General features: G+C 44.6%; 1 protein-coding gene across 1 annotated transcript in view; it reads left to right on the top strand.

Moving 5' to 3' along the window:
• The first annotated feature begins 1,388 nt into the window (after positions 1-1,388).
• Positions 1,389-13,731, top strand: part of rorb (RAR-related orphan receptor B) — a 41,116-nt gene continuing 28,773 nt past the window's right edge. The window contains exon 1 of the mRNA XM_035435689.1: positions 1,389-1,817. Within this exon, the coding sequence (XP_035291580.1) occupies positions 1,811-1,817 (7 nt within the window). The 5' untranslated portion in view covers positions 1,389-1,810. The remainder of the gene's footprint in view (positions 1,818-13,731) is intronic.

The raw sequence follows: 13,731 nt of genomic DNA, 5'->3' as shown, positions 1-13,731 counted from the left end.
TTTCTGATTCTTTGCGCTATTATTTTGATGGTTCTTCTTGGGAGTGTTCCATGCGCAACGTTTTTTCTGTGAATTTTTCATGTCACAGTCTGTAAGTGGCGTGCAAAGAACAATAGCGTTTGTTTATTATGTGCACGCTCAGCAGACTTGATTGCATTATTGATTTACTTGGCAGGCTCCCCATTGCGACTTGAGCAACTTGCAGCACAGTGAAATGTCGAGCGTTCATTTAACACTAACAGAGTTTGCGATGGACCAAAAGGGATTACACAGGTAATGTGACCTATCTGATTAATACGCTCATTTGGACGTTTTACTGCCTACATTTTAAACAATATGCATCCGCACACCTAATAACAAAAAGCAATTTATGTTAAGGGTCGTGCTCGTGTGTATAACAGCAGTAGTCCCGCCTAGGCAACCTCTCAATTACAAATCCACTCCACTGCAGATCACCCTGCCCTGCCCACGGTGAATTGCGGTCATTGTCCCGCTCATACAACTCTGCTGCGCACGAGTCTCCACAGCTGGAGGTGGTTAAAAAGCTTTGCGTAGAGGTGGAGCGGCCACGATCGTCACGCCGCCACATCTCGGTACCTCACAACTTTCACCAACTACCACTGTGTAAAAGTGAACCACTTTACATTAGTATCACTGCACTGAACACGCTTTCTTTCTTTTTTAATGCTTTTTCACGTATATCAGAAAGCCTGCGCTAAGCGTGCAGGATGCCTCTCATAACAAGCACTGCCGAACATTCAGCGAGAGGGGCTAGTCTTTTCAGACAGGTGCTTCTGGGCGCTTCTGAGATATGATTTCAATTTATACGTAATTCTAAACTCTAGCCTAACATTTGAAACCGAAATTGTGAGTTATCAGATGCGCGAGGAGACCGTATGGACAGTCCTGCAGTGGGTAGATGACATCAAGAAATATGTCATGTTAAGAAAAAATATCAAATTGGATTACTAAATCTATACATATGAAGAGGGTATTCACATTCGATGGGGAGCTCACCAGACTAATGGGCCAACATAGGCTACCATGTGCAGAGATTTTGAGAAGACCATGTCTGCATAAATTTAAATGTGGAGTAAATGTCAGAAATAATAGAGCTAAAACTATTTTTCTGTAAGCTACTATTAAGTTTTATGAAATTCAGTAAGCAATTAGCTAAACATGAAGGCGTATATTCCGTGTATGACAATGTAATACAACGGTAAATAAATAAATAAACGTATCTTTCTTACAAATTAAGGTATTTGAATACGACCAACGTCATAACCATCAATGAGGGAAGGAACAATGTACCCGGAATAAACAATGAAACCGTTATTTTGAGATCACTATTTCTAAAAAAGAATGGTAATAGTTAAAAGTTGAGCAGTGCATCGCTGTGGCACTTGAGCTCAGACAGCGGACTGTCTACCGAGGAGAAGTAAATGATTGGAGACGGTCGAAAGTAGGAGGAGCGGAAAGTGTTAGTCCAATCCCGTCTCCAGTAAGCCTCTGAAACGCTTTCCCTTCCCTCCTGGAAACAGTGAAAACCGCACTTGGATCTGCGGACGCAGATGTCATGTGAAAATCCGCATGCTCCTCTGTTTTAAAAAAAGAAAAAAAGAAAAGAAAAAACTGTCGACTGCTGCTATCGAACGAGAAACGCTCCTCGCTCTCTGGAATGGTTCTACACTGAAAAAAGTGACTCCTAGACGCTGACAAAGCTAAACTTTTTTTCCGCCGAGGATCTTGTTTTAAACGTATAGGTTTGAATCTTCATGCCTGCGTTCAGAAGCGCGTCGCCACCACCACCATGCGAGGTAGGGATGCAACTGTTTCTGACAGCTGATGGAAAGATACACTAATACAAATGCGTCTGCCATTATTTCTGATGTCTTCTTATTCCGAACACAGAATTACACCGGTTCTAACTATAATCTGCCTTTAAATTGTATTTTACTGTATTACGATTTTATTGAGGCTGCATGCAATAGCCTTTTGTAAGAATCGTTTTCCGCTAGGACTCAGAAGTATGCATAACTAAATAGTATTTTAGTCAACAGAGCGACCGTTGTATGAATACAAATGTAACTTATAATGGTTTTGTCTAGCTATATATTGTGTCGTGCGTGTAGTTTAACTGACCGACGTGCAGACTATAACACTTCCGTCACCGATTTACGGATACATTGCAAAAAGCAGAAACTACGTTTCTAAGCCCCGTGCTGTGTTGTAAACATTGGAACCAGCGGCGTTAACCTCACATGCACGAATATTGCAACGCAGACAGTTGTTTTTCAAAACAAATTATCTATTTTTCAAAGCAGTGTTGGTTTAAGTAAAAGAGGAAGAAGCATCTCTGCGTGGAAAAGGACACATTGAAACCTCTCGTGCAGACATAAATTTATGAAGTCAGAGAAAATGACAGAATTCGATTTGTCTACCTTATGATATCCAGTCATTTTCAAATAGCTTTTCAAATAATGTTTCTAATCAACTGAAGTAAAAGAGACAACAAACCATCTGGTTTAAGTGGCTTCTGAGCTTCTATATTCCTGCGTATCACGCGTTCCACTGACCCATTTCAATCAGTCAAGCGCCGCTTCGTGCTGAAACGCCGAAGTGCAACTTCAATCCTGCGAACGTAAGTTCAAGCACCGAGCAGCCCGGCTCTTACGGCTTTCTCGCGAGTGCACAATCATGCGGATTGGATCAAAGGCTTTTTAAAATGCTGAATGCTATTTCTTGCCTCTTCTAATTTACGTCAAGGCGGCGAAAGGTACTTAAAATGACGCGCAGAAAAGGTGCGCGTTGCTATTTTGTTTTCCGTTTGATTTCCATCCAGTCCAATTACGAGACTCAGAGTTGGCTACAGATTCGCGTGTTCTGTTTCCGTTGTAAATGCTGTGCTCTAATAATGTCACTTTTACGACACTTGTACAATGAAAGGGCAAAATCAAGTTTTTTTTTCCTGAACACGTTAATATAGTTCTGAGAATGTAAATATACATGCATGCGCATTTGCGCGCAAAAAGACAAATGTAGTGCGTAATAAGTAATTGAAAATGATAGTAACGAACAAAAATGTATTCATTTCAGTAAATACGTTTTTATCTCATGAAACTGACGCGAAAATGATTTATTCGTCGCTATTTCTGCTAGTAAAATATTTTAAAATAACGTTGAAATAGCTGAATTTACCCTGCGATAAATGATTCTTGGAGTATTGGCATTAATTAATTCTTTGCATAATTGTCCGTGAAGGAGTTGTCACTGATAAAACAGTTTATCGAGCAGATTGAAACAGAAGGGGCAGCCTTCATGTCGAATTCTTAAACTCTTTAATAATTTTGGAAGCACTGATAAGTTTCTTTGATTTACTTTTTTATTGAATGTGTTCATAATCGCGTACGTTTGGACCACACTGGAAAAAATGTTATTATTGTAATTATTATTATAACAGCAATAATAATAATAATAATAATAATGTGAGTACTTTCAAATGTTTCCTGTGTGTGTGTGTGTGTGTGTGTGTGTGGGTGGGTGGCGTGGCACAATATGTGGCTACAGTTGGTCGTGTAAAGACAATGACAGCTGGTCACGTCTCATCATTGTAGTAAACCAGTGATGACATAAAAATAAATAAATAATGGAAATAAAGTGGGCCTGTGGCAAGGCACATTAAAACTCCAGTCCAGGACCAGTTAGTAACCCAAGTGACCCCCAAAAATATAAAAATGTACTATGGCCATTTGTTGTTTAAAAGAAACAAAATAGATGTGAGAAAAAAATCTCTGGCCACCCCCACCCCCCATTACACACGCGCATATACCACGCTCCGGGCGACATCTCGCGCTTTAAATGTACTTGAAGAAGGGGGTTTGTGGTGCCGAAATATTTAATATTTGCCTGTAAGTCATAGCTAGTCCTTAAAATGCCCCTTCACAGCACCTCGTTCTCCTTCGCCCTCTCTACGTGCCCCAGAGGATGTTGTCAGCTAGAATTAAATCAGTGTGGGACCTTTCACTGGGAAGATTTTGCTCAGTGCAGTACAGTCTGATGTCTTTGGCACTGGACTCTTTAGCTTCTGTTTGTACGAATATCAACAAATTATATTCGTACAAATTAAAATTTTGTGCAATGTGAAGTTAGGCGACTTACATAGTACATAGGTTTACGATTGCAAAAAATAAAAAATAAAAAATAAAAACTGGTGTCACGCTGTTTACTGTTTTTCCTACCCTTTGACAAACGCATTGCGTGATAGATTATCGTAATCGTTGTTACCGGAGGGGACAACGAAAAAACTTTATTTGCTGAACTTTATTTCCCTAGCACTGGTGACTGTTTCTGGGCTGATTAATTTGCGCACACAATGTAGACTGCAGAGGTGACCGGACAGCGGGAAGCGGTCACGTGCAAATCCATGGTCGAAACTTCATAGTGTAAAGAACACTCGTTAAATTATTTCAAGGAAAGTCACTAATCCCCAGTTTTATTTCTGACATTGTATCACCTGAAATGTCATAGCTGTATACATGTCTTAAAAACGAATAGGCAGTTAGGAAATGCACGTGTTGGCAGCTTGCACAATCTTTCCATCTTATCTCGACATAAACCTTTCTGAGATCGTGCTCCTTGTTCTCCACCATAAAGATGGTAATGATATTAATATATTGATATTTTAACAGCGGTATTAATTCCAGTTGGCCCATCCCGATCTGTATAATAACAGTAATTATTGCTTGGGTGGTAACAATAGTAATTGATTTACATTAGTATACCACTAATTTGTGGTCTCATGGCACGAAAGGTATGGTGATCTAAGACTTTCTCAGACACGTTTGATATAACATTCTCCCGGTTAGCGCTGAATTTTAGCGATTGTGACAGCTCCGTCATGTGTAATAGACTCGGATCACCTGAGCGCGTGGCAATTCTCAATAATTTGATCTGACTGGTCGCAGTTTGTTAAATATAAATGTCGTTATTAGCTAATATAACCATCAGTCTACTCTTATTATGAAGCCCCTAATTGATTGTCAAATTATTTAATAACTTATTGAAAATGTGCATGACCCTCCTGATTTAAAATATATCTATTTGGATGGTTGGTATTCAGATTTTTAGTTTTAGCTGTGTGTGCTGGCTCTCACGCCACTTCAGAATAAAATCCTGTACTTCTGCTGTTGTGTGTGGGGATTCCAGAGTGCATTGTAGGGTCCCCAAGGCCAGGTTACCTTATATTACCTGCTTGCTATGTGGAGGAACTGTAGTGGTTTCAGAAGATGGGACGCTGGGAGAATTCAGCATCAAGAATTAACCCCCACACACATGCGCTCATGCACACACACACACACACACACACCCACACACACACACACAAACACACACATTCTGTGCCACATTCAGCCGTTTTATAAGAGCAAACTATCAGTATTCTGTGCATAGCAGAGTAAGACCTCCTCTTGTCCACTCCCTCGTCTCTCTCTTTCTCTTCTCTGTCCCTGTCTCTGTTGCTCACACACACATACACACTTGCACGCACACACACACTCACACTCACTCGCATGCACCCTCACACATGCACGCACGCGCATGCACGCACACACACACACACACACACACACAAGTGCCACCAGTCCCCCTCACCCCTTGCTTTTAGAGTCGGGTGCCTCTGGGATGTATTCCAAAGAGCCCACTCAGAGCACAGGAAGTGGTTCAGAAATGGTTTGAAAATGGTGTAGAGATTGTTTAGCAAAACTCTCCTGCAGGCTAATGAAACACAGGGTCTCTCTTTAGCTCTCAGCCCTCAGTTATACAGCTGTCCAGAGGCCAATGTGTGTGTGTGTGTACGTGTGTGTGTGTGTGCATGTGCACCCCTGCCTGTTTCGGATGTCTGTGAATGTGTCTCACCCATGGCATCATGCTACCCACATCCGAGTGAGGTTCATCTGTTGCACATGCATTATGGGATAGCATGTACGACTGTGTGATGAGTAAACTCCAGGCCTGTTGTGCACATGCATTATACGGGATCGTAAATAGCCTATGTCTCTTCTTCTGTGATAATATGGAGCACATAGCTTAAGTTTATGTGAGTTGCAGGGATTGCATGTATCTGAGTAAATCATACTCATATCAGAGTGAAATGTACTTTATTGGGTGATCTATTGAGTATGTCTCGGTCTGTCTTTCACATAAAGGCCGTCACCATTATCAGGTAGTAGTTGGTTATTAATGATGAATTATTATTAATTAATATTCACCCACCGTTGTTTGATCATTCATCATGATCTCACACATGGAAACGGACAGTCCGTGACTCACCGTGGTCCCCGTCATGGTAACTAGGGCTCTGATTGGTCGGAAGCGACACAGGTGATGAATGTGTGGCTGGGCTCGTCCAGTGGTGGGGGGTCCAGGGGCTGGGGTGGTGGGGGGCTGTGTGAACTTATCGTTTTCTTCCCCCCCCCCACCCTTTTTTGGGTGTTTGTTCTTCAGGGCTCTTGTTCTCCACCCGTCCCGCCTGGATCACACTCAGAATGCGTTCACAGAAAGGAGAGAGAGAGAGAGAGAGAAGAAGGAAGACACATTGCGGGCAACATTAGCTCAGGTGGTTGAGTGTAATCTGGTGATCGGAGAGTTACCGGTCCGATCGTTGGCCCTCTGGGTGCGTCGAAGCGTCCTTGAGCTAGGCACATAACCCCTAATTGTTCCCGACAAGCTGGCTGGCACCTTGCATGGCTGCCTTTACCCGTTGGTGTGTGTGTGTGTGTGTGTGTGTGTGTGTGTGAACGGGCGAGAGAGAGCCATTAATTGTAAAGCACTTGGTGTAGCTGTAGTTGCTGGCCACTTACCATTTACCATCAAACAGACTCCTGCTGCAGGCTACGCGCGTGTGTGTGTGTGGGGGGGGGGTGTCGGACTTCCTCACAGCCGCCCCTAAGAGGTGACTCTGGGACAGGACTGTGGGCACACGCTGTTTAACCCAATCATGGGCTGTTTCTGTGCACACACATTAAACCCAGGGAAAGTCTCTGGTAGGCCATGGCTGAGAATTCTTAAATCTCTGTCCTAAGGAATGTTCCAAATGTACTGTCTCAGAGTTATTTTCAAACTCGTAGTTCTTTTGATTTCCTTCCTCTAGGATGAATTTGATTCCAATTTAATTTTATCCCAAAATGAATTTAAACATTAACTGTAAAGGTGTGTTAAATTATAACTGTAAAAGTGTGGGATAAAAATGAGTCCTTTGGTGTATTTTACACAAATCACTGAGCTAATCTGTTTTCTGGTTATCCATTTATCTGTCCTCGACTCTCTCACCTGGATCCGTGGTATTAGCTTGTCTGGCATCGTCTGACCTGGCCTGTCTCCAGGGATCTGTGGTGTCTGACATCATTGGCCTGGCATTAAGGGAGTGGGGGCACAGCAGCAGATGGAAATAGCCATTATCATGCATGATGTCACAATGCCAATAAATCATTGGTCAGGCGCCCGGAAGGAAGGCCATCTCTGACCGGCATTGATCAGCCGATGTGAGCATGCATGGCAGAGTGGAGCAGAGAGCAGAGGAGCAGTACGGCTCGTATCGCTCAGCCTTCTTTAGCAATAGCTTTAATAAATATGATCACCCCTTCCTGGCCCCGAAGACGGTCACTCTACCATCTCCATAATTCAGTTATCCTTCACAGAGAAAGACAGACAGGTGTACGTCATGAGTACAGGCTGGGTCCTGGGGTTGCGGGTTTGAGTCCCCACCTCAGCCATGTCTGCAGCAGAGGGGGCTGTCTGGCCTTGTACCACCAGGAGCCGGGTGAGTTGAAGAGGTACAAGTGCCCATGGGGGGTATAAAAGACTATCTTTAACATGTGACCCTTTTCTACAGCGGGAGTGGGGCAAATTGCCCAAGACATACGTACAAACAAACAGACAAACAGATGTGAGTGCTGCCGCAACTCTTCACTCTTCACTCCAGCTTCTGGTGAAGGAGGCAGCAGCCCAGCTATCTGCCAGGGAGTTTATCTGCGGCTGGATATTCTCTGCGCTTCACGCTTGTGCGTTTTGACCGCGTTTTCCACTGTTTGCTCTTTGTTTATTTCGCCTGCTGACTCATAGCCGAGCCTTATGTAACGCATTAAAGATTACACAAAGCTTGGTCAGAGGAGCTAATCCACTGGAGCATAGGAGGCTTGCGCCATGCGAGCCGGACTAGGGTATAAATACACAGAACTTCCACCCCCCCCCCGGCAGCGTCAACAGCAGAGCTGGTTTTGCTTCCTCTTACCCCCCCAACCCACACCACCCCCTTCCCCTCAGTCTTATCAGATGTCCACTGTTGGGGTGAAAAGGGAACTGGATGTTGAGGGGGAGCAGATCTTTAAACTGCTGTCAAAATAAGAAATGAAATTATCATTGTATCTTTGTGGTCTCAGGTGTAGGGATAAAAAACAAGCCATAGGAACATAATTTGTGTGTGTGTGTGTGCATTTGTGTGTGTGCATTGTGTGTGCATCCGTGCATGCGTGTTTGTACGTGTTGTGTGTGTGTGTGTGTGTTTTTGCGTCTGTGTTCCATTGTAGCTGTAGGTGCGTACACTGTACACATAATGTTAACTCTATTGCATATGCACGGTTATATTTCATTTAATATTTATTTTAAGTAGGTTATTCCATTAAGATAAAAGAGGCTCTTTTACAATAGAGGCTTGAACCAAGCTCTGTAAGAAACCCAAACAGATTAATTATGCATGCCACAACACAAAGCACTGCATTACGAAGAAAAAATGCCAAGTGCGATTTCACACCATTCAGTTACATATGTGTGTTTGTGCGCGTGTTCGTCTATACGTGTGTGTGTTTGTGCACATCTGTCTGTTATGTGTGCTCTTGCGCATTTGTCTGAATATGTGTGTGCATGCTTCTGTGTCTTTATGCGCATCTTTGCGTTTGCGAGTGCGTGTGTGCATGCATGTGTGTGGGTGCCTGTGTGTGTGTGTATCTGTGTGTGTATAATCAATTTGCACAAGCTGTGTGACTGATTTCGTTCCTCAGGACTGGGGGAGCAGCTTCTAAAAACAGCCAAAGCAGCTGATAAATGAGTTTATTTATATTTGGAACTCCCTGCGGCATAAAAAAAAAACAAAAAAAAAAGATAATACGTAAATAGGCATTGCTCTTTATTGAGTGTGAAGTATATCCCACGTTCACTTTAAGGTGTTATTTTTTTTTTCAGTTACAGTTCTCTGGGGGAGGCGTCTTCATCTGAGGGTAGCTGTGTTTGTGGGCTCTGGAATATTCTTTTGGGGCTGGTTATACATACACATGGAGGGAGGTGGTATTGTATTTCCTTGTGAGGGGGGGTCAGTGTGTGGGCTTGTGAGAGACTGTGGTGACCCCCCCCCACCCCCCAGTTCCCTACTGACAGTTGTGGACGGAGGTCATGCTGGGACCGTTGAACCATGTGGTTCTGTGTTTTCTGACCCGAAATGGCCGAACGTGTCACCATTTGAGGTGGGGGGGGGGGGGGGGCATAGACAGTCCAAGGCTCACCAAGGCTAAGGCTTCAGCCGAAGGAAGAGAAACAGGGCTTTGGTGTGTGTGTGTGTGTGTGTGTGTATACGTGTGTGTCTGTGTGTGTGTGTGTGCTTTTATGTTTGCACCCATGCACACACATCTGTGTATGTGTTTATGTTTGTGCATGTATGTGTGCGCGTATGTGCTTGTGCGTATGTATGCAAGTGTACGTGTGTGTAACATGTCTGCAGTCTTCACGTAGGGAAATGGAATCTACCACTTCTAAAAGGGGGGGGGGGGGGTATTTGCGAACGCTGAGCCCTGGCTGTCTAGGCTCTGCTCCCGCTCCTACTCCTGGTTCCCCCCCTGGTCCAGGTGGGTTATGCAGGGGACCGTGGCAGCAGCCCTCTGCAGGTTAATATTAGGCCTGGTGTAGCGTCCTGTAGCTTCCTCTCCCGTGCCTGTATACACAGGGCTAATCCTCCGCCAGCTTCTGCAAACGCCCGGGAGCCTGTAAACCGTATCCCCCGGTTACATAACCGTCCAAATCCGATCTGCGGAGCGGCTCGCCCTGGGCTGGACTCTCCTTTCTTCTGCTTGGGGTTTTTTTTTGGGGGGAAAGGTTCTTTCAGGGCGACGGGTGAACCCTGGTGGACGGGAGGAACGCTCTGGTCCTCGTGAAGATCGTCTGTGTCCCCGCGTTCGGTCGTAAACGTTGCAGTGGTGTGGTTCGGGCTGTTCCTGTTAAAATAAGGAATCAGGAGAGAAATATGAGTCTGCAGACGCTTCTCTTCTCCACTTCCTGCATGAAAGTGCCTTTGTGTGTGTGTGTGTGTGTGCACATATGCGTGAGCATGTGTGTTTGTATGCATGTACCTGTGTGTGTCTGTGTGTGTATGCATGTGAGTGTGTATGTGCGTGCATGCATGCGTGTGAGCGTGCGCATGTGTTTGCATGCATGTACGTGTATGTGTGTTTGTGTGTCTGTGTGTGTGTGTGTGTGTGTTTTACTCAAGCACTGTAAGTGACTCCAGAATGAAAACTCAAACCTTCCTCGCTTGTAAGATCCAGTAAAACACTTGTTTCTCACAGGCACTCGTTTTAGAGCTCTCACATTCGTTTGAAAAGTTTTCCTCCTCTGACACTTTGAAAGATGATTAGCATGGAGCCTTCTGAACATTGCACCTCAAACCTCTTTTTAAACAGAGAGAGAGAGACAGAGCTTCTGAGAAGCCTGGAGCAGGGGGTGTACAGCAGGTATTTTCACCCTGTGAGATGAGCTCAGTTAACAATGAGAATTCTGTCCAGAGATGCATGTTTTCCCTGTAATTATGTTTGCTTAAATCACTGGAGAAACAGCGGCACGTTTGAAGAGTTTGTTTGTTTCACTTTTTCGCGCACCGCAGAGCAACTGCACTTTTATTTGTATAATGAATGTTCAAGCTTCTGTTTGAAAGTTTAATATCTAGCCTCACAGATACGGTGCCATGCAAAATTTTTTTTTTGCGATTTCATAAAATAGGAGCCAATGGTCTACGTTTGATAGTGTGCATGATGACAAAGTCAGGTTAAATTAAGATTTGACTTTTATTTGAAGTTTATGAATTACTGCGTTACATATGTGTTTCCATGCGCGCGTGTGTGACGCACACACACGTATACAGAGGCGAGAGAGACAGAGATGAGACGGAGAGAGAGAAGGGGAGAAGGGAGGGAGGGGGAGAGAGTGGGAAAATATGCACGTGAAGAGCAGTCCCAAATTGTCTTTGTGATCAATTTGCTCTTTTAGATACTGTCCCTGGGAGGCTCCTGAGGAAAACCTCGTTACACTGAATTAAATTGTGGCCCAAGGCGAGCTATTACTGACAGGCCCTGGGAGACCATGCAGGGGAAGAAGGTGCAATATTACGCTTCTGCCTCTCCTCTCTCCACTCGTCTGCTCTCCTCTCCTCTCCTCTCCTATCCTCTCCTCTCCTCTCTCCACTCGTCTGCTCTCCTCTCCTCTCCTCTCCTCTCTTTTCTTCTCCCGTTCTCTCCACTCCTGTCCTCTCTAAGATACAAGGGCCTGTGGAATTCAGAACAACATTCTAGTTTTCATCTGTGCATAATCTGGAATACTTCCATTTCTTACGTAAGCTCTCTCTTTCTTTCTCTCTCTTTCTCTCTCTCTCTGATTCTCTTCCTCTTTCTTTATCCTTTATCTTTATCCCCTACTCTCTCTTTTTCACTCTCCCATCCCCCTGCTTCCAAATTCTCTCTCTCTAATTCTGTTCCTCTTTCTTTTTCTTTATCCCCTACTCTCTTTTTCACTCTGTCATCCTCCTACTTCCAGTCTCTCTCTCCCCTCTCTCTCTCTCTTGCTCTCTCTTTGTCTGATTCTATACATCTTTCTTTATCTTTATCCCGTGCTCTCTCTTTTTCTCTCCCTCAGCCCTCCTGCCTCCAATCTCTCTCTCTCTCTCTCTCTTGCTCTCTCTTTGTCTGATTCTATACCTCCTTCTTTATCTTTATCCCCTACTCTCTTTTTCTCTCCCTCACCCTCCTGCTTCCAGTCTCTCTCTCTCTCTCTCCCTCTCTCTCTCTCTCTCTCTCTCTCTCTCTCTCTCTCTCTCTCTCCCTCTCTCTCCCTCTTTCTCTGGTAACACAAAGCTGCTGTTAATAGCATGAAGCCCTAATGCTGCTAAAGGAGGCCTTGACGTGGCTGAGTTTGGCCGCTGCGGCCGTCTGTTGGCACTGTCCGATTTTTCCCAGCTTCCCCGTCCCGCGTCTCCTGGGGAAGGCTGCCTTACTAACCCATTTAAAGCACACATGCTGCCCATGCTTAATTTAAGCCTGCGCCCCTGGCAAACTCTCTCTCTCTGTTGTGGAGCACAAACTTATTAAAAAGAGCGTTATTGTTTGCGACGCTCTCCCTAAATGTGAGGAAGTTTTTCAATACTTTACTATCATACCTGAAGTCTTAGTGACAGGAGATTTGGTTGTGGCCAGAACTACGGTGACACCCAAACAACGACGACAGAGGAAAACATAAAAGTTAAACCCCCCACTCCCCTGCTGTTGAAATTGCTCCGATCTGGCGCTGAATTATCAACTGAAGGGGATGCTGAGAAGTGGATTAATCACAGAAAGAGAAGCGTGGTAATGAGTACTTGTTTTGAAGCGTGCTACGTAGATGAACAGCCAGGCTCTCACGCACTCTTCTGTTAAAACCGACAGTCCTCTGGCAGATATTCCGTTTTTTTTTTTTACTTCCTGTAAAAAACTGTAGCAACGGCTGCTGTTATCTGCTTGGTTCTACTTTGTTTGTAGAAAGATGGAAGTTTTGACTTGGGTTTCAGCCCTATGACAGTAGCCTGTTTTCTCTGCGATAGCTTTGCTCCTCGCCGCCATGAAGGCTGACGGTCTGGCCTCCACGGCTCACAGCGCGGACGGCCCTGACGGCCATAGCATGGGCGGGGCGCTGCCCAAAATCTCGCTCTCACCCCCAAACTCAGATTCTATGGAAATGCAGAGCTTGGGAAAAACAGGGGGCGATGCTCTGGTGTCTTCCTCGTGGGGCGTGGGGCTGAACTCGGCCGTTCTGCTCTGTACCCCGCACCCTGCGCCCGTCACGTTTCAGCATCTGAACTGACGGGATGCCTAGGTGCAACCGGTGACCAGGTCATGCACCGAGGGAAAGCACTGTGAGCCAGCAGGCTCTGAGGCCTTCTACTTTCTACACTTTCAGTTATTTTAAACATTTTTTCATCAACATTATTTTAAATTCCTCTTTTCCATTAAGTTTAAGTCTTCATGTGTCTGTCCTGCACCTCTCGCCTTCACCTGAAATGAATTAAGCAGCACAGCATGAGAGGCCATGCTGTCTCATGAACACGGTTATGACTACATGGGTGTTGCCACGAAGCGGAGTGCCAGCAACCCACTGTAGCCCTGACTGTACTTAAGATACAGCACAGCATCATGTGCAATATTGCTTTTATTAAATGGTTACAACATATGGAAGCAATTAATTGAAGACACAATATTATTTATTTTGTAACATATTAGTAATGGTTCGTGCCCTGATTGATACTGTTACTGTATCAGATTTACAATCACTGTAGATCTCAGCCAGTCAGCATCCAGGATTGAAACAACCCGTTTTATAATTTAATGTGCCGGTCCTCTTTGTTAGGAAGTTGATTGGTCCAGAGAAGGAGCGAGGTGTCCCCTAAAA

The sequence above is a fragment of the Anguilla anguilla genome, chromosome 10 (genome assembly GCF_013347855.1).
Source record: "Anguilla anguilla isolate fAngAng1 chromosome 10, fAngAng1.pri, whole genome shotgun sequence".
NCBI classification, from domain to species: Eukaryota; Metazoa; Chordata; class Actinopteri; order Anguilliformes; family Anguillidae; genus Anguilla; species Anguilla anguilla.
This window is presented reverse-complemented; position numbering and strand designations above follow the sequence as displayed.